The sequence below is a fragment of the Salvelinus alpinus genome, chromosome 12 (genome assembly GCF_045679555.1).
Source record: "Salvelinus alpinus chromosome 12, SLU_Salpinus.1, whole genome shotgun sequence".
In the NCBI taxonomy this organism is placed as follows: domain Eukaryota; kingdom Metazoa; phylum Chordata; class Actinopteri; order Salmoniformes; family Salmonidae; genus Salvelinus; species Salvelinus alpinus.
Genome location: NC_092097.1, coordinates 39,345,614 through 39,367,251, shown reverse-complemented (window position 1 = coordinate 39,367,251; position 21,638 = coordinate 39,345,614). Strand labels below are relative to the sequence as shown.

The window sequence follows — 21,638 nt, the reverse complement described above, 5'->3', positions numbered from 1 at the left end:
ACACATTCCAGCTCTACTGTAACACGCTGCAGCTCTACTGTAACACACTGCAGCTCTACTGTAACACATTCCAGCTCTACTGTAACACACTGCAGCTCTACTGTAACACACTGCAGCTCTACTGTAACACACTCCAGCTCTACAGTTAATGCCATGCAGAGGGAGAGAAAGAGAGCAAGAGAGAGAGAAGGGGCTCCTGTCCCATTGTCTCTGAGAGACATTTGTAGATGCCCGGAGCAGAACAGAACAGAGTGGAGAACAACAAGCAGTGTATTTGTGTCCTCTCATTATTGTGAGACAAGCAGTCTTTTTATCGTGGAAAGTCATCCAATACCACTAGGCATTTCCATCTTAAAGGACCCATGAGCACCAATATGTAAAGTTCATAGGATAATGTTAAATCTGGTGTCAAATTATAGCTAAGAGTCAATATTTGAGAAATTAAGGCATATACACTTTTTTTACCATTTTCCATCCTAAACATTAGGAATAAGCAAAGGCTTTCATTTCTGGTCAAACAGATGGAAAAAATGTCTTACACAACATCTGTCAGAACTAATCTTAAAAGTTCTTAGAAGTACATCAAAAACATGATAATGTTTAAGTAAAGACCCCTGCCAACTAATATCAACACTTATACTTAGTTTTCTAGAAATTATTTTCCTTCTCTAAGTTTAAGAAACATAGCCTTGTGCCTTGCAATTCCGTTACCTGCCTCGTGAGGAGGGTAGACCTACAATTAGGTAAGGTAGACCTACAATTAGTGTTTTTACTGATATGAAGTTTGTTTATTAATTATTAAGTGATTAAAATGTGTAATTCTGTTAAAGTAATTACCTAAAAATCAGTAACGGAATTACTGCAATTGAATTGGCTACAATGGGAAATCATAGTAGTCACAAATCACAGAAGGGGTCACCTGCTATGGTCCCCCCTTCCACTGGTTTACTGTAATGTTCAGCTCATTGCTGTGTTCTTTCTCTTTCTGTCATCTGGTGGTCAAAGCAAGACTGTGAAAGCAGTCTGGACAACCCCTCACTCTCTCCCTCTTTGCCACCCTCTCTCTTCTCTCTCTCTTCAGTTAATGTCACCTCTCCCGGCTCTTACTGGCACCTACCATGACACCTACCACCTACCCTCTTTCCATTTACTGTAACAAGCATACTCAACCACTGAGCACCGACCGACACCAAACGTCCATGGATGTTGAAAAGTAGTTGAAATTTGGTCAGTCCACTCTGGCCGGACCAAATCTGAACCAATCATAGATGTCTGTTTCACAAGTTTGGACCAAAATGATCAAGGTGTGATGTCATAGCTGACACCATTCCCTCTGCAGACATCTTGAATCTTCATTCAGAGCAGATATTTAACAGCGTTCTTGGAAAATGTGGATACAAAAAGGACAATTTACCGTAATTCTGTCACCAAACTAAGCATCTGCACAGTTCTTCCAGTAAATATGTTTTTGTGAAATTGTATGTGTACATTTTTCAAAGCTGTCCTTGTACATTGAGTTGTATGGTTGTTAAACTTTGAAATCAATGTTTTTTGAGTCAAAGCGTAATTCCGTTACCATGGAATTGCCCCACTGCTACTGCTACAGTTATAGAAGAAAGCTGAGTGCTGTCTAGGTTTCAGAGTTGGTGAGTGGGGATTATGAATGAATAGGATCTTGGAGTGTGTGATTGACTGTGTCATTTACATTGTCTCTGTTCCCACTTTAAGGTTAAAGCCAAAGCCAATCAAGCAGATCATCCATGTGAGATCTATGTGAGACTGTGAACACAGAACCAGGAAATGCTGTTATCTACATTGAAAGAATACTACAGTCACAATGTCCGCTGTTAGTACAGAGACTGAACCATTTCTGCAAACAGTGACTTCAGAGTTGACCAACACTGTAAAAGCTACAAGCTACAAACTACTGCAAACATACCGTCAAAATCTTAATTAACTGATGACCTAAGTAGATTTTGAACCTCTGGATCCCCCAAACCTTAACCTAAATTAACTTGATTGATCAGCGATGTTAACATCAATGCTAATCTTCCCAGCAGTTAATGTGTTTCTGAGGCAGCGATAAACTAGAAAACTAGATTAAGTGCATAGACATCACTACTGATATGGATGGCACCTCACTGCTAGATGAAGTTTAGAAATTGCCTATCTGTGTCAATTCAATGGATCTGCAAACTAAGTGAAAAGCCCTGGTCTTCAAGAGTGAGGGAGAGGGAGAGAAACAGAGAGAGAGAAACAGAGAGAGAGAGATAGAGAGAGAGAGAGAAGAGACACACACACACACAAACACAGTCTTCTAATTACAAGGGGCATCTAAATCCTGTGTGTGTAATTGATGGGAGATTTCCTGCTGCAGGCACGGCAGCATGCAGAGCCATGTCAGAGTCAACACAGACATACAGTACAGTACAGAGCCATGTCAGAGTCAACACAGGCATACAGTACAGAGCCATGTCAGTCAACACAGGCATACAGTACAGTACAGAGCCATGTCAGAGTCAACACAGGCATACAGTACAGCACAGAGCCATGTCAGAGTCAACACAGGCATACAGTACAGAGCCATGTCAGAGTCAACACAGGCATACAGTACAGAGATATGTCAGAGTCAACACAGGCATACAGTACAGAGCCATGTCAGAGTCAACACAGGCATACAGTACAGTACAGAGCCATGTCAGGGTCAACACAGGCATACAGTACAGTACAGAGCCATGTCAGAGTCAACACAGGCATACAGTACAGAGCCATGTCAGTCAACACAGGCATAGAGTACAGTACAGAGCCATGTCAGAGTCAACACAGGCATACAGTACAGAGCCATGTCAGAGTCAACACAGGCATAGAGTACAGTACAGAGCCATGTCGGTCAACACAGGCATACAGTACAGTACAGAGCCATGTCAGAGTCAACACAGGCATAGAGTACAGTACAGAGCCATGTCAGTCAACACAGGCATAGAGTACAGTACAGAGCCATGTCAGAGTCAACACAGGCATACAGTACAGTACAGAGCCATGTAAGAGTCAACACAGGCATACAGTACAGTACAGAGCCATGTCAGAGTCAACACAGGCATAGAGTACAGTACAGAGCCATGTCAGTCAACACAGGCATAGAGTACAGTACAGAGCCATGTCAGAGTCAACACAGGCATACAGTACAGAGCCATGTCAGAGTCAACACAGGCATACAGTACAGTACAGAGCCATGTCAGAGTCAACACAGGCATAGAGTACAGTACAGAGCCATGTCAGAGTCAACACAGGCATACAGTACAGAGCCATGTCAGTCAACACAGGCATACAGTACAGTACAGAGCCATGTCAGTCAACACAGGCATACAGTACAGTACAGAGCCATGTCAGTCAACACAGGCATAGAGTACAGAGCCATGTCAGAGTCAACACAGGCATACAGTACAGAGCCATGTCAGAGTCAACACAGGCATACAGTACAGTACAGAGCCATGTCAGAGTCAACACAGGCATACAGTACAGTACAGAGCCATGTCAGAGTCAACACAGGCATACAGTACAGTACAGAGCCATGTCAGAGTCAACACAGGCATACAGTACAGTACAGAGCCATGTCGGTCAACACAGGCATACAGTACAGAGCCATGTCAGAGTCAACACAGGCATAGAGTACAGTACAGAGCCATGTCAGTCAACACAGGCATAGAGTACAGTACAGAGCCATGTCAGAGTCAACACAGGCATACAGTACAGTACAGCGCCATGTCAGTCAACACAGGCATACAATACAGTACAGCGCCATGTCAGTCAACACAGGCATAGAGTACAGTACAGAGCCATGTCAGTCAACACAGGCATAGAGTACAGTACAGAGCCATGTCAGAGTCAACACAGGCATACAGTACAGTACAGAGCCATGTCAGAGTCAACACAGGCATACAGTACAGAGCCATGTCAGAGTCAACACAGGCATAGAGTACAGTACAGAGCCATGTCAGTCAACACAGGCATACAGTACAGAGCCATGTCAGAGTCAACACAGGCATACAGTACAGAGCCATGTCAGAGTCAACGCAGGCATACAGTACAGTACAGAGCCATGTCAGGGTCAACACAGGCATACAGTACAGTACAGAGCCATGTCAGAGTCAACACAGGCATACAGTACAGAGCCATGTCAGTCAACACAGGCATAGAGTACAGTACAGAGCCATGTCAGAGTCAACACAGGCATACAGTACAGTACAGAGCCATGTCGGTCAACACAGGCATAGTGTACAGTACAGAGCCATGTCAGTCAACACAGGCATAGAGTACAGTACAGAGCCATGTCAGTCAACACAGGCATAGAGTACAGTACAGAGCCATGTCAGTCAACACAGGCATACAGGGGGGCTAGGGTCAGTCTGTTGTATCTTATCCGGTGTCCTGTGTGAAGTATGCTCCCTCTAATTCTCTCTCTCTCTTTCTCTTCTCTCAGAGGACCTGAGCACTAGGCCCATGCCTCAGGACTACCTGGCCTGATGACTCCTTGCTGTCCTCAGTCCTGGTCGTGCTGCTGCTCCAGTTTCAACTGTTCTGCCTGAGGCTATGGAACCCTGACCTGTTCACTGGACGTGCTACCTTGTCCCGGACCTGCTGTTTTCGACTCTCTCTCTCTACCGAACATGCTGTCTCGACCTCTGAATGCTCGGCTATGAAAAGCCAACTGACATTTGCTCCTGAGGTGCTGATCTGTTGCACCCTCTTCAACCATTGTGATTATTATTATTTGACCCTGCTGGTCATCTATGAACGTTTGAACATCTTGACCATGTTCTGTTATAATCTCCACCCGGCACAGCCAGAAGAGGACTGGCCACCCCTCATAGCCTGGTTCCTTTCTAGGTTTCTTCCTAGGTTCCTGCCTTTCTAGGGAGTTTTTCCTAGCCATCGTGCTTCTACATCTGCATTGCTTGCTGTTTGGGGTTTTGGGCTGGGTTTCTGTATAGCACTTTGTGACATCGGCTGATGTAAAAAGGGCTTTATAAATACATTTGATTGATTGATTGATTGATTGATTGATCATTTAAAAATGATTAAATTTAAATGTTTTGTCACTGGCCTACACACAATACCACATAATGTCACAGTGAAACTATGTTTTTACAAAACACACACACACACACACACACAATCATTGACCTGGGAGACTTCTGAGTCAAACCAACCAGGCTGAGGAGAAAAGAGGATGTATTGTTCTCTGAAGAGAGATGTCAATGTTATTCATCTCAGATATGATCAATTTATGATACCTTGGTGTTCTAGAAACTGGGATTAAATGTGTATCTCTTTTCCAGTCCAACAGATAGTTGCAACAACAAACAGTGAGACAGGGAGTAGAATCAACAAGAATAAAAGCATGTAGAGAATGTTGGTGGTCCACAGAGGTGCAGCCAACCATGACAGAGTCATTGATGAAACCCTTGCTTGTTTTGGCTAACAGGTGGCTATCTGCCTTCTTTAGCAGTGAGGCTCAGTGATCCAGTATCATCAAACTCAACTGTCTGATTCTGGCACAGCGATGTGGTAAGCAGATAAAGTTCATCTTCCTCTACATCTTAAGGTGAGTTAGTGGGGCAGGAGACAGCATACCGCAGATGCAAAGACACAGATTAGAAGTGATGAAGGAGTCTTTTGACGCAGTGGAGGGTGTGAGCTAGCTAATCCGTGACAAGCAGAGATGGATTAAGACAGCCCAGAGAGGGAGAAGGGTCAGGTCAGGGAATGTTCTGTTAGCCAAATCACTCCTTGGCCTAACCAACGCAGCTGGAGTTTGTCAACCTTCTCACGGAGCTAACAAGACTCCCCAAGATCAGATCACAGAGAGGCTGAGGAAGAGGAAAACATCATGACAGAACAGAACCCCTCTAACACATCCTGTTCATCCTGCTATGTCGCACTGTCAGAGAAAGTGGGACAGGACTCACGATGCTGAGACCGTGTTGGCCACTAACTGGACATAATCCAAAGTAGTGATAGGAAGCAGAAAAAAGATGTGTGAAAGGATAAGGTCTACTGTATGGTTTCACAGACCCAGATTCAGTCTACTCCTGGACTAAATCATCTACTTTCAGAGGAGAGTTGCTTTAAACACGCTTTTCATTTGTAGGCTTAATCTGGCTCAGTGATAGTGGATTGATCTGAAGAGAACAGACAACAACAAGTATTCTCTTCTGAAGGTTTTCTGTCAAACCTAAACCATATGACACCTCCATCCTCTAAACACCACATTACATTAAATCAGAACGCTGAAAAGGAACATTACATATAATCTGCCTCCTCTTTAGCTCCCCTCTCTCCTCTCTCTTTGACAGCGACATCCGATTCCCTTCAATCACTCCCGTTTCCAATTATCGCCCCATGTCAACATGGAGATGAGAGAGAGACACGGCTCTAATTAAACAGCTGCTGCAGTTAGGAGGCATGCATCCATTTTCGGTATCAGATAAGAGAGGGGGAAGTGCAGTAGAGTAAAGGGAGAGGCTGGCAGATGCTGTGGCCTTTAGTTAAAGACAGGTAGATACGCCTACAGGCAGGCTAATTAGTGTGTATAATGTCCCTGTTAGCACTCAACGCTAACCGCTAAAACAAACCATACGCCTTATACACAGAGAATAAACACACTGATAACATGTGGAACATTCAACTTATCGCAACAACCCAGAAAGGAGGAGGAGCAAGTATGATTAAAACAGCATTAACCCTTTACACTCAAGGGAATTGGCCTATTTGCATAGGGCTAAATTGAGATGTTTCTTATAAAAGAAATATGAAATGCATAACCATGGTAGAAAGGGACAGTCTGGAGATTGTGGGAAAATGATTAGACCAAAGGTGAGGACACAACAGTTCACAGACCCAAGACTGAATCTAAACATTACACTATTTATTTGATGTGCATTTTACATTTACTGTACTTTTGGCCACATTTATTGATAATGAAAAACTGAAAATACCGTTTGATACATTCAGTAACATGATAAAAATATTCCTGGAAAATGTGGGGTAGGTGCAACATAAGACAAAAAAATGACAAGGGTTTGAATGAGAGGACTAACTGGTGTCTCCAATTTGCCACACACCTCTCCGAAGTGTGCACAGTTCCTAAGTCATTTCAATGCACTTATACGACTCAAAGAAGAGTCAACTATAAGGTGTTTTTTTTTACCTCTCCTAGCTGTGCTGTTGAGGAACTAGAGCAAGCAGACTAGTAGTTGTTTTGGTTGGAACACAACCATGCCTGCCAACATATAATTACTGTTGTTGTTTACGCAATCCAAAAACGGTCCACTATAAATCACAATCTGGGTCAGGTGGGCATCATTTGGAAGCTTATTCTATTGCCAATATGACTAGCTAAGTTATAAAATACGATCTTACATTGTTAGGCATTCCCAATGTAATTAAGGGAAACAAAACGTAATTTTGGTATGCATAGAACAGTGTCATGAGTGCATTCAGGTGTGTGTGCTGCGGCAAATGTTCTTCACAATAGACAAACAGACTCATTCTATTCAGAACAACCCAGGGTATGACACCGTGTCATCTTGTCACTGTACATCAAACATAGTGATCATAAACGCTGACACTGACATGAGCTTTATGATGTGGAAATGTGAAGTGCACATTTGGACTCACAGGTGTTTTGCTTGCTTTTATGACATCAAAGCGGTATTATTTTAATCCTCAATGTTTGATCTTTCAAAATACATTGAGGCATCTTAATTCACATAATTTCCCTCACTCAGACAACAAAAAAATTGGCAAAAGTTGCCCAATTAGCCGGAGGGATGGGGGAAACTTTTTGTCATGCTCAAGTTCAGAATGGCCAGAGCTCTGACATCATGTATAGCATGTTACTGCACATCCCCTGCACTTTCATTTAGGGATTTATCAGTGCGCAAATCTGCCATTTTCAAACCCATATACGAGTGTAAAGGGATATGACAAGGATAAACGGGTGGAACAGTAACATTCACTTGAGAAAGTCCCCATTGTGCTCGTTACTCAAACCGCTCTGGTACCAAGACTATTCAGGGAGCCATTTATGGCTTTGATATTTAGATGTTGCATGGGAGTCTATAACAAGGCTGCTTTGAGTCAGAGCTGAACTCAAGCTGTGGTGAATAACCTCAGTCAGACGTTCCTGTTCTTGGCATGTGCTGAATGCCTGGGTAACTAGTATGGAGCATCTTTCCCTGATTGCATTCACATAGAACTCAGGAGGAAATTGGCCCCTCCATCGTCTGACTTTGTAAACTTCCTGACCGAACGCATCCGAGTGAACACTAAACAAAGGGGGGATTTTGTGGGTCTTTTGGGAGTTCAACCAATTTCATCATACTTCATCTTATCCAGCCAAGAGTAGCTACTAGCGGTGACAGAACCATGCTAGCTAATAGGCTTGGTCACGGTGGCGAGACTAAAACAAATGTGGACCTATTGTGTGTGTGTGTGTGTTTGTGTGTCATTTTCCTCTGGCTCTGGTGTGTGAATGAGCATTTACTCACAGGGGAACGTCATCCAATTTGTCGTTCAAGGGGAGTGTCGTCCTCAGGGCTCAGAAGACAAGGCTGTGCCCTGGCCTGCTCTTCCCTGGCAGACACAGCAGATGCCGCTCACTGATTACCAGGCAAAACTATCTTTCAGAACTTTACAGCACGGCACAACAGGAAATGCGGGCAGCACAAGTTTGCCCCAGTCGGCAACAGAGTCAGACTTTCATCAGTTTGTCTTTGTGTCACAGAATGAGATATCAAATATACCCACGTGTTTACACTGTTGTTCAATGAAGTAAATGCTCACCAATCTTCTGATAGTACACACGTTAGTAATCAGTGTGTTAATGACACAGAAACATAGAGTACCTTTCTAATCATATAGTAACCTAAATATTGTGGTATCGGCAACTCAAAGCAAAAGCATCCTCTTGTGAACTCTTCAGGAGTCAAGTATTCTGGCTCCTTGTTTGACCTCCCTCAGTCCCACTGTTAAATCAGCCTGAGCTGCTCAGTGCACAACAAGTCCTCTCCTAGCCTCAGCCCCAGACCTCCAGGAGTCACCCCAACCCCAGACCTCCAGGAGTCACCCTACTCCCCAGACCTCCAAGAGTCACCCCAGCCCCAGACCTCCAGGAGTCACCCTACCCCCCAGGAGTCACCCTACTCCCCAGACCTCCAAGAGTCACCCCAGCCCCAGACCTCCAGGAGTCACCCTACCCCCCAGGAGTCACCCTACCCCCCAGACCTCCAGGAGTCTCCCTACCCCCCAGACCTCCAGGAGTCTCCCTACCCCCCAGACCTCCAGGAGTCACCCTACCTCCCAGATCTCCAGGAGTCACCCCAGCCCCAGACCTCCAGGAGTCACCCTACCCCCCCCAGACCTCCAGGAGTCACCCCAGCCCCAGACCTCCAGGAGTCACCCGAACCCCAGACCTCCAGGAGTCACCCTACCCCCCAGACCTCCAGGAGTCACCCTACCCCCCAGACCTCCAGGAGTCACCTTAACCCCCACACCACCAGGAGTCACCCCAGACCCAGACTTCAGGAGTCACCCCAGCCCCAGACCTCCAGGAGTCATTACTTCATGATGTTCCACTGACTCTCTCTCTCACACACACACCCCCCACTTTCTCTCTATCAATTCAATTCAAAGGGAATTATTGGCACATGTTTACATTGCCAAAGCAAGTGAAATAGATCATTTAAAAAAGTTAAATAAACAATCAAAAGTGATCAGTAAACATTACACTAACGAAAGTCATATTATGGCTATGTACATCGTTATAACAATGATAGATGTGCAGAATATGAATGTGGAAGTAGAGATACTGGGGTGCAAAGGAGCAAAAAAATAAATAACAATATGGGGATGAGGTAGTTGGGTGGGCTATGTAGATGGACAGTGAGATTAAAATATAAACAAAAAACAGAAGAAACATACTATTTACAGACTATTTACTTGGGACCAGACACACACAAATACGGCTGCTATGCCATCTTGGATATTGATTAGGCTGGCCAAGAGGCAGCTAACTGCTGAACCCTGATGCTCACGACCATCTAGAAAGTGGCCATAGATACATTTATATGGAGTCCGTGGCCATCACTTGCGGAGACCGTGGCCATCATGTGCATACACGATGAGACCAAGGACGACCCTACCACACTCCACCACCTACAGACGACAAGGGGACAACACACGGGACCAGTGGGAGTCGTCCCAAACCTGCCTGTGCCGGTCCTCATAGGGAGGGATTACCCGATATTCCTCCAACTGTGGACCAGTATGTCCGGAGACGTGGGGAACAGAGGGAACCAGAAGGGAGGATGAAGCCGGAGAGGTGGTAGGGGTGCCAGAAGGAGGGATGCCCGTACATCTGGATTCCAGGAAGTGGACCCCCAGGCATCAACTGAACCCCTCTCAGAGGGGGACTGTTGAAGCCAAACTGGAGGGAGAGGTGGCGAGTCTGGAAGACATGTTTTCAATGGACCATGAGGTGGCGCCAGAGCCCCAGGCCGGTTCGGCATGGCCCAAATGGAGGATCTCAACTTGGCCAGCGCTCTCCAGCAGTTGACTATGGTGGACGGAAAGCCCGTGGAGGGGGTAAGTCAAATATTTCTATAAAGAAGAAGTTGCTATTCCAGGTCGTGAAGAAGAGTGATGAATGTCTGGTGTTGTTGTTGGTGCTCCATCCCCTTGTACCATCTGTCCTGCAGTTGGCACATTCCCACCTTCTTGGGACTCACCTAGGGGTGGAGAAGACCTTAGACAGAATCAAGGCACGATTTTAGTGGCCAGGGGTGAAGAGAGCAAAACCCAATTGTTGCAGTCCCTTCATTTCCCAACGCATTATTTCTGTCCCTTTCAGCAGGATCGCAATGGACCTGGTGAGACCTCTACCCAAGAGCAACCAAGGGCACCAATACATTCTAGCGATTCTGGATTATGCCACCAGGTACCCGGAAGCCATTCCCCTGCACACCATGGCCACCAAGGGAATCGCACGTGAGTTGGTCATGCTGTTCTCCTGAGTAGGCATCCCCGACAAGATATTGACCGACGAGGGCATCCCGTTCAGGTCATGAATCATGAAGGATCTATGCAAGCTAATGAAAATAATCAATTTGCGCACCTCATTGTATCACCCTCAGACTGATGGGTTGGTGGAAAGATTCAATCGAACCCTGAAGCAGATGATAAAGAAGGTGATGGAGGCTGACGGAAAGAATTGTGACCAGCTGCTACCCTACCTGATGTTCTCGAAACAAGAAGTGCCCCAAGCTTCAACAGGATTGTCTCCCTTCAAACTCCTGTATGGGAGACGACCCCGAGGACTGTTGGACGTGGCTAAAGAAGCCTGGGAACAACAACCGTTGCCCCACCGAACCTTAGTGGGGCATGTGGGGGACATGGGAGATCGGATAGCGACCCTGTGGCCCCTGGTACAGGAACACATGCTGGAGGCCCAGGAGGCTCAAATGCGGGTGTACAACAGAGGGGCACAACGAAGGGACTTTCAGCCAGGAGACAAAGTGTTGGTATTGGACCCCACCTCAGAATGTACATTTTTGGCCCGATGGAACAGGCCATACGAAGTCATTGAGAAGGTGGGTGAACCTCTCTAGGGTAACCTCTCTAGGGTACGTGGGACGGTAGCGTCCCACCTGGCCAACATCCGGTGAAATTGCAGAGCGCGAAATTAAAAAATACTAAATTCAAATATTTAACATTCTTGAAAATATATGTGTTATACATCAAAATAAAGCTTAACTTCTTGTTAATCGGGCCGCTGTGTCAGATTTCAAAAAGGCTTTACGGCGAAAGCAAACCATGTGATTATCCCAGGACAGCGCCCCACATACAAAAGCATGAAAATCCATAAAAACTTTATATCCATTAAAACTCAGTTTAGCTGGCGCGCTCCAGTCAATAATCCACTCAGTTTCCCTCCATCAAAATGCATACAAAATGAATCCCAAACGTTACTAATAAACTTTTCCAAACAAGTCAAACAACGTTTATAATCAAACCTTAGGTGTCCTAATACGCAAATAAACAATACAATTGAAGACGGAGAATAGTATGTTCATTACCGGAGATAAATAAGAAAGAACGCGCTTTCCTCCACGTGCTTGGAAACACTACAGCCAGTAGTTATGCTACTGGTGCATGTTTTGTTATTGAACTTGGTGATGTGGAAACCCTACACCCTTGAGCCTGCTACAGTATGTATCGTTTTTTTGTGTGCTCTAGGGCAATGGTGTCTAATGGAATTTGTATTCGTGGTCCTGGCAAATGGATCTTTTTTGTAACACCATTATTTTTGTCTTATTGAGATTTACTGTCAGGCCCCAGGTCTGACAGAATCTGTGCAGAAGATCTAGATGCTGCTGTAGGCCCTCCTTGGTTGGGGAAAGAAGACCCAGATCATCAACAAACAGTAGACATTTGAATTCAGATTCTAGTAGGGTGAGGCCGGGTGCTGCAGACTGTTCTAGATCCCTTGCCAATTTGTTGTTATATATGCTGAAGAGGGTGGGGCTTAAGCTGCATCCCTGTCTCACCCCACGGCTCTGTGGACAGAAATGTGTGTTTGCCAAATTTTACATTGTTTGTCGTATGGTAATTTGATAAAAAAGTCCATTTGACATTTGCTCAGTACATTGTTTTCACAAGTCTGTTGTTAAGGCCCTACACCCAAACAAGGGCACTGCGTTCATCCACCTCTGGCCTGCTCGCCTCCCTACCTCTGAGGAAGTACAGTTCCCGCTCAGCCCAGTCAAAACTGTTCGCTGCTCTGGCACCCCAATGGTGGAACAAACCCCCTCACGACGCCAGGTCAGCGGAGTCAATCACCACCTTCCGGAGACACCTGAAACCCCACCTCTTTAAGGAATACCTAGGATAGGATAAAGTAATCCTTCTAACCCCCCCCCCCCTTAAAAGAGTTAGATGCACTATTGTAAAGTGGTTGTTCCACTGGATATCATAAGGTGAATGCACCAATTTGTAAGTCGCTCTGGATAAGAGCGTCTGCTAAATGACTTAAATGTAAATGTAAATGTAAGGAGTTGATGGGGAGATTGAGGGGGAGAGTTAGGAGAGAGCTGCTGTGTTGGTGCATGAGGCATGACATTCGCCCTACGGAGCGTGTCCTCAGGTTAATGTCACCTGAGTCAGCTCTTCATACTCGTCCTGAGGTGCGTGCTAGCCGTCTGATGAAGACTGTGCCAGCCCCACGCACCAGGCCTCCAGTGCACCTCCCCAGCCCTGCACGTCTTGTGCCAGCTCTACGCTCTAGACCTCCAGGGCGCCTCCACAGCCCGATGAGTCTTGCGCCGGCTCTGCCCACTGTGTCTCCGGTGCGTCTGCATAGCCCAGTGCGTCCTGTAGGTCTAGAGCGGCATAGCCCAGACGCTGGCCCCGCTTGTGCCGGGCGAAGGTAACCATCCAGCCAGGACGGGTTGTGCAGGCTCTATGCTCGAGACCTCCAGTGCGCCTCCACGGCCCAGTGTATCCGGTGCCCGCCCCACGCACCAGGCCTCCTGTGTTCCTCTCCAGCCCGGTGAGTCTTGTGACTGCTTCACGGACCAGGCCTCCTGTGTGTCTCCCCAGCCTGGTGAGTCCTGTGCCTGCTCCACGGACCAGGCCTCCTGTGTGTCTCCCCAGCCTGGTGAGTCCTGTGCCTGCTGCACGAACGAAGCCTCCAGTGATGATCCATGGCACGAAGCCTCCAGTGGTGATCCATGGCACGAAGCCTCCAGGGATGATCCATGGCACGAAGCCTCCAGAGATGATCCATGGCACGAAGTCTCCAGTGATGATTCATGGCACGAAGCCTCCAGTGGTGATCCATGGCACGAAGCCTCCAGTGATGATCCATGGCACGAAGCCTCCAGTGATGATCCATGGCACGAAGCCTCCAGTGATGATCCATGGCACGAAGCCTCCAGAGATGATCCATGGCACGAAGCATCCAGCGACGATCCATGGCACGAAGCATCCAGCCACGATCCATGGCACGGAGCCTTCAGCGACGGTCTCCAGTCCGGAGCTTCCAGCGACGATTCCCAGTCCGGAGCCTACAGCGACGGTCTCCAGTCCGGAGCCTCCAGCGACGGCCTCCAGTCCGGAGCCTCCAGCGACGGTCCCCAGTCCGGAGCCTCCAGCGACGGTCCCCAGTCCGGGGCCCGCAACGAGGGTCCCCAGTCCGGGGTCTCCAGCGACGGTTCCCAGTCCGGAGCCTCCAGCGACGGTCCCCAGTCCAGGGCCCACAACGAGGGTTCCCAGTCCGGGGCCCGCAATGAGGGTCCCTGCACCAGAGGCGCCACCAAAGTGGGGTGAGGTGGAGTGGGGTCTACGTCCCGCACCAGAGCCGCCACCGCGGATAGATGCCCACCCAGACCCTCCCCTATAGGTTCAGGTTTCGCGGCCGGAGTCCGCACCTTTGGGGGAGGGGGTACTGTCACGCCTTGACATTAGAAATCCTTTTTTATGTCTCTTTTTGGTTTGGTCAGGGTGTGATTTGGGTGGGCATTCTATGTCCTTTATTTCTATGATTTGTTTTTCTATGTTTTGGCCGGGTATGGTTCTCAATCAGGGACAGCTGTCTATCGTTGACTCTGGTTGGAAATCATACTTAGGCAGCCCTTTTTCTCACCTGTGGGTGTGGGTAGTTATCTTTGTTAGTGGCAATATAGCCCTGTAAGCTTCACAATTGTTTATTTTGTTTCTTGTTTTGTTGGCGACATTCTAAAATAAATGGAAATGTACGCTCACCACACTGCACTTTGGTCTCCTTTCGACGACGGCCGTGACACACATCTCTATTTTGGATAGATAACTCTTCATGTTGTTTGTTTAGAGTTTTCAAATGTTACCAATTTTCTCTCTCTCCTTTCTCTTTATCCCTGACTCTGTCTCCTCGCTCTCTCTTTTTTTTTTACTCACTAACGTGTCAACAAGTCATTCAGGCAGTTCCAGGCAGAGCACTGTCCCATAAAGGAGACGAAAGGTAGCTGTCTGACTTTCAGCAGCACCAGACATGCTCCTGTTCCCCTCCACTGTAGGTAGAAAGTTGGGTTCCCCCTCAATAATCTGGTCCTTTTCTATGTTTATCAATCTTCACAGCCTATAGATGTGTTGTACTATATACCATTGTCATGCTTGGCCCCACTTTAAAGGGAACAGACATGGATGGGCTTTGTTAGTCAGTGTATGGTAAATGACTTGATGCACAGTGCCAATAGAGCTGAATTGAACTGAATGCCTGCTTTTACTGGGGAAGTCAACAGTCTGTCACTCCTCTTCTTGAACTTTATTGTGGGTGAACTGTGTTCTCTCTCTCTCTCTCTCTCTCTCTCAGAGGAATTCCTCCAGGAAGAACAGGCCAGGCTCCTCTCTCTGTTTGCCAAGAAAATGTCCCTGTGGAAGAGACTCCCTCATCTCTGAAAACCCAGTCCTGTCTCAACCCTCCCCTAGAGCCCTCACCCAATCTTCTCATCTACTCCCCTCAAACACTCTCACCCTCCACAGGGTCTGACTCCTTCAAGGACAAACATCTTTTACACACATCCAACCACCAAAACTCCTATCACTCCTCTAACCCATCACCAAACCTCCAGTTCACCTCCATGCCCACACAGACAGTGTGTATTAAACAGTTAACAGCCACCCCAGGCCTCATCAGGTCACTGAGTTACTGGCCTTCCCTTCAATTAGCTGCATTTTACAATGAGGTCAAGAACGCTCGCTCGCTCGCTCTCTGTGTGTGTGTGTGTGTGTGTGTGTGTGTGTGTGTGTGTGTGTGTGTGTGTGTGTGTGTGTGTGTGTGTGTGTGTGTGTGTGTGTGTGTGTGTGTGTGTGTGTGTGTGTGTGTGTGTGTGTGTGTGTGTGTGTGTGTGTGTGTGTGTGTGTGTGTGTGTGTTCTCAGAAGGTTGAAACCAGGCACAGAACAAGAGGACATGGAGAATAACTCTTATCACCATCAGTGGCATCATTACTCACAAGGTGGGTTGTCACAATGGATCTCCAAACTTGATTCTAAGACTGATCCTAAGGCATGGGTTGCGAGGTCACTGTTTGTGACTACACCAATAAATTACAATATCCATCCGTACCTTTGCCACCTAGGTAATTTGTTTGACCGGACCTTCTCAAATAGTACTTACCCCTGACTTAGTCCAACCTATGACACTGCAGCTCAGTGAAATAGAGGTCTCAACAGGTGAGCAGGCCATGGGGCTGTTTGTTAGAGTGGTTATAGCAGGCTCACCTTTATGGCCAACATATGGCACCCTATACCCTTCATTCATTAGGGGGTCTGGTCAAACGTAGTGCACTATATATGGAATAGGGTTTCATCAGTGATTCCAGCTGTGATAGATTTAGAAGAGAGAGCTTGCTTTCTGCAGTAGGTGAACTTAGATCATATGTGCATTCATATGTACTCATATACAACCTTACATACATGCACACACATACACACACACAAGGCTTCACAAACATACATATGACCATGCATGAATGTAAACATGCACAATCACAGAAAAAAGAATACAGACGACAGAAAACAGAAAACAGTTAGCCTTTGCACCAATCAAAATGTTGCACATACTTTTTGTATTATTTCAAATGGTTTAATAAATATATCCCTCCGTTTACTAGAACCTTAGATGCATGCATACACACCCCTCTCTCATGGAGTCCACATGGTCTCCGCTGTCATAGCTAGAGTTGCAGTCCAAACGTCACAAAGGATTTAGAGAAGAATGAAGACAGACCTACCTCATTGCTGACTCCTCCATGATCCCTGTGTTCTCTCCGTCCTTTCTATATTTCTCTCTTCTACTCTGAGTAGACTCTGTCTGGAAATGCAGTCTGCTCTTCCCTCTCTCTTTCAACTATTTTCTCTTCTCCCTCTCACCTACTCTTCTTCTCTCCCTCTCGTTTATCTTCCTCACTCTTCCATCCACTCTAACTATATCACTTGTTCACTCCCCTCTCTCCGTCTACAGTAACTCTCTCACTTTCTCTTCTCTCCCTCTTTACTCTCTCTCTCCCTCTCTCTTTCTTTCTCTCTTTTTCCCTCCTCCCTCCCCTTTCTCTTTCTCTCCCTTCCTCTCTATCTCTGTGTGCACACAGTTGACTCAGAGCTAGGGTACTGGGGCCAGTATGAGTGGAATTTAAATAGGGGAGAGAGTAGAAACAATCATTTATTTGCGGCTAATATATTTTCTCTCTCCCTGAGCTGAACTCGTGCAGACATATGGATTACATTCCCAGGGGAGCAGCCGACTCGATTTATGCATCACGCTCTTTCCCATCTTTCTCCCGTCAGCTCCTTCCCTCACTCGCTCCCTCCCTCTGTTCGGCCCAGTCTGCTCCCTCACTCCGCCGCCTCGCCTCCACCTCTCCTTTCCAATCATTAACTTTTGTCACAGTGCCAGTCGCCAGCTTAACCCCTTCAGTTATCCCCCCTGTGCTCACCCACCCCAAACACTCAACCCGACCCACCCCAAGACCACCCATAATCATGTAACCTTCATAACTAAGACAGGACACACACACACACACACACACACACACACACACACACACACACACACACACACACACACACATAAAATCTATGTGGGACTGTGCTGATGCGCTCCTGAATGTTACATAACGGCACAAAGCAGGACTCAGAAAGCTTGATTGAATATCAAAAGTTAATTAATAGTGCTCATATTATATGGACCGAACTGGGGTATGTGTATTCCACAGGTCGTTGGAAGCTCCCAGACCGACAGACCGATAGACCGACAGACCAACACACCACTAATGCATAACATACACCCCTCTCTACTGTTTCACACTTTTCTTCATCTATCTGCCTATTCCTGTTCCACCTCCCTTCTTTTCATCCATCGTTCGACTCCTTCTGTTCCACCTCTGTCTTCCTTTTCATCCATCGTTCGACTCCTTCTGTTCCACCTCTGTCTTCCTTTTCATCCATCGTTCGACTCCTTCTGTTCCACCTCTGTCTTCCTTTTCATCTCTCTCTCCTCTCTTCTCCTCAGTGATTTCAGCTGTGCTATGTCAGTTTCATCCCTCCTTCACTTCATATTTTATTCAGGGAGGGCATGGAGAGTCAATAAACTAACCACACCTATCTCAGCAAGACTTCTATGCCTGATGCTGCATGCACAGCTTAGTCTTGCTGGGCCGGAACCAATCAGAACCAACGACCAAGCTGTGGCAAGAAACATTAGGGTGGTCACTCACAATACAAAACAATGTAGAGCTCTAATCTTGTAGATTCTGTCTCCACTTGTCATTACCATTATACAAACTCTTCCTCAGCCCTATCCTCCTCATCAATCACTGTGGTATCTCTGATAGGACAGTGGAGAGTAGTGTGGGTAAGTGGACACTGTAAGGCCTTAGTGTTATTCCATTTGTTTTTCCTTTAAGAGATACAACACAAAAAGACTCAGCAGTGCTATTAGAGAAGGGCTCTCATTGCTGAAGCCCATTTTCCAACCTTCACCATCTCTATCTCTCCATCAGAATGATTCACTATACGACTTCTGTTGTGTTCTGCTTCATTCACAAACCAGGGAGGGAGGGTGCCAAAAGAGTACAGGTTATAATGTGACGTTCAACATGAGGTAGCAGGGATTTACATGGTTTGTTTTTGTGAGACATGGCAGAGAGACAAAATAAAAGTTCAATGTGATTATCTGTAATTCTACCGTGTGTGAGCAAAGGTTGTGGTAAACATGGTAAACACTGCATTCAGTTGTGTAGAAGAGGACCATTGCAAATTGGGTGAATATGTGTGCATGTACAGTACAGATGTAGGATCTTAATTGTATCACCCTGTTCCACAGCAGGAAATCTTTAACTGTTAGTGTATTTAAGGTTTAAAAAGGCTTATGAAGTTTGCCATTTCCACTTTGAAATTTCAGACTTGGTTTCCTCTTACCAAAAATGTATCAACCCTTACCCCTATAAAAATGTCCATTATTTATCATTATAATCCACATTTGCTGTTGCTGCCGGATTATTTTCCTGCTGTAGCAAACTGGCTCAAATTAAGATCCCACATTTGTGTGTGGCAACCAACTGAGTTGCCTTGTGGAGTGTCCACACTGAGATTGGAGGTAAGGCCCTGTGTTAACGTCCTGTCCAGGGGGTGTACTTGCACATCGAGCTGCCTCATTCTACAGAAAAAGGAGACACTCCTATGCTCTTGCTCTGTTCCGGCTTGCACAAGCCAAGTGCTACTTACTTACAGTATGTGGCAAGCTGGTGGAGCAAAAGGAATTTCCTGTTGGTTAAGATGTTGGTTTGCCGAGCAGGAGACCAGTATGCAGATCTCAACCGTGACACTATCACTACCCTACCGCTGCCTTGCTCATCGACAGATTTTTCATCTTGTCGGCTCGGGTATTTGTTATGAGAATTTTGTTATCAATGTTCATTAACTTCAATTAATCTACTCCGTCTGCAACCCAGAATTTGTAAGATTCTGGTTGAATGATACAGACAAGAGTCCCAGTTTACAAAAATCAAAGTGTTTATTCACGAGAACGTTCTGACGTCCAAATACAAAAACATCAATTTTATACTGGCTCCTTACGCACATACCTTCACACACAAACAGTAGGTATCCTACGCACATACATACAAGTTCAAATCTTAAGCTATGCCTTGCTCAGACAGTCTGTGTTTTTCTACTATACAGACACATTGTTTAATCTGCAACATGTTTCATAATTTTCTGCAAGCCTAACAGTTTCTCCCCTCCCCGGGTGGAGACAGAATGTCCTGTAAGGAACACAGTAGTCCAGCTTGTCTGTCGATAGCTCCTCTTATCATTTGTTTCACACCTGACCCCCTGCTTACATACTAAAAAAAGAACAAAAGGTCCTAATTCTGACTAAAACTACACACATCATCAGATTATAGTTTTATGATTCTAATCAATTTCATACAACTATATGGTTTCAGAGTGGAATTATTTAATCATTATCTTTCAACATATAAATGACTTTATCATTATTCGAACCAACGACCTTATGGTCACTGGCCCAATGCTCTAACCTTTAGTCTACCTGCTGCACAACACCCCTTAGGACACACTCTAAATCATAATCAACAGTTAGATCAGCAACTCAAGAACAAATACTTTCTCATCGGGTGATGAGCATTCAACCAGGCAGAATGTTAGCTAATTCATTTGTTGTTTTGTTTGCTGTATATGTTAGCTACTGTTTAGCTCTGGTCCTGGTCCACTATTAGTAGAGGAATGTACACTAGAGCCCTGGACAAGATCTAGCTAACATTATATCAAGCAACCCATTTTTATTCGATATTCGATATTAGATAGCCCTCCTAGCATTTGCTTGGTCAACTATACTGTGCAGTACATACACTAACCCAAAAGTAAGAGAGACTGTGTACCACAATGAAAACCAGCTTCTGTGAATCCATTTAAAAATACCATGGAGCCAAACAGCTAAAACATATAATCCATGAGGATCAATAGGAAACCTTAAAGAGTAGTATTCATATTTAAACAGGGTGAGTTATGAAACAGTACAGATGGACAATCTCTGATGACCTGATTTAAAATGCCCACATCGCTCATTGTCCCCGCAGATATTTTGGACAGATACACACAGATGCACTTGCACATGCACACACATATACAGTATGCACACACATATACAGTATGCACACACATATACAGTATGCACACACATATTCATTGATGGCAATGTCAGGTGGTTAAATGTCCCAGAGGATATGGGGGGGCAGTTGTCACAGAGACTCAGTGGACTAACAATGCCAACGCTCTATTTGCTTTGAATACATAACTCTAACTACAGGCACAGACACACACGCACACACACACACATACGTACATATTAGCGTGCAAGCTGTTGGGGGGGTATGCACAGAGAGGCAGAAAGAGAGGGGATAGTGAAGTGTCACAACTAATCAAGATCAGCAAAGCATTCAGGACATGATACACACTACAGAATAGACAGAAAGAAACACAGACACACACACACACACATACACACATCCATATTGCAATAGTGTCTCCTTCAGAAACCAGACTATACAGCTGGAACACAACACTGTGGTTCTAAATATATGACTTAGTTTGGATCCACATTGAGACAACACAATGAGACAACATGCTTTATACTGTACATCAAAATCTCCATATGGCTGCTTGGCCTCGTGAGCCTTCATGAGTCAGTGACCCAACTTCAAACCAGTTTAAGTTATTTTTATATTTTGCAATGTTTTGCTAGCTGTTTTGATACACACACATGCACAACTCACACTCAAGACACAGCACTATAAACTTGGCCACACACCTAAACCCTTAATTATGACAGTCTGCCAAACAGCAGCCCACACCACAGTCTGACGTCTCCCTCTCTCTCTTTTCTGATTCTTCCTCCCTATCTCCATCCCTCTCCTCTCGGATTCAAGAGAGCCACAAATATCTCATTTTTCCAGTCCTCTCCCCTGCCACCCCTCTCCCTGGCCAATTAAAACATTCCAATGTCCCCTCCTTTGTTTTGTCT

The 21,638-nt window shown here is 45.8% G+C and overlaps 1 protein-coding gene across 2 annotated transcripts in view; it reads right to left on the bottom strand.

Moving 5' to 3' along the window:
- Positions 1 to 21,638, bottom strand: part of LOC139536115 (pleckstrin homology domain-containing family A member 6-like) — a 335,460-nt gene that overhangs the window by 224,793 nt on the left and 89,029 nt on the right. The window contains exon 1 of one of the 2 annotated variants that reach the window (XM_071336297.1): positions 16,831 to 17,074. The exons of the other annotated variant lie outside the window; for it this stretch is intronic. Coding sequence (XP_071192398.1) covers positions 16,831 to 16,850 — 20 coding nt within the window. The 5' untranslated portion in view covers positions 16,851 to 17,074. Of the gene's footprint in view, positions 1 to 16,830; positions 17,075 to 21,638 lie in introns of those variants that run through there. 2 annotated transcript variants of the gene reach the window in all.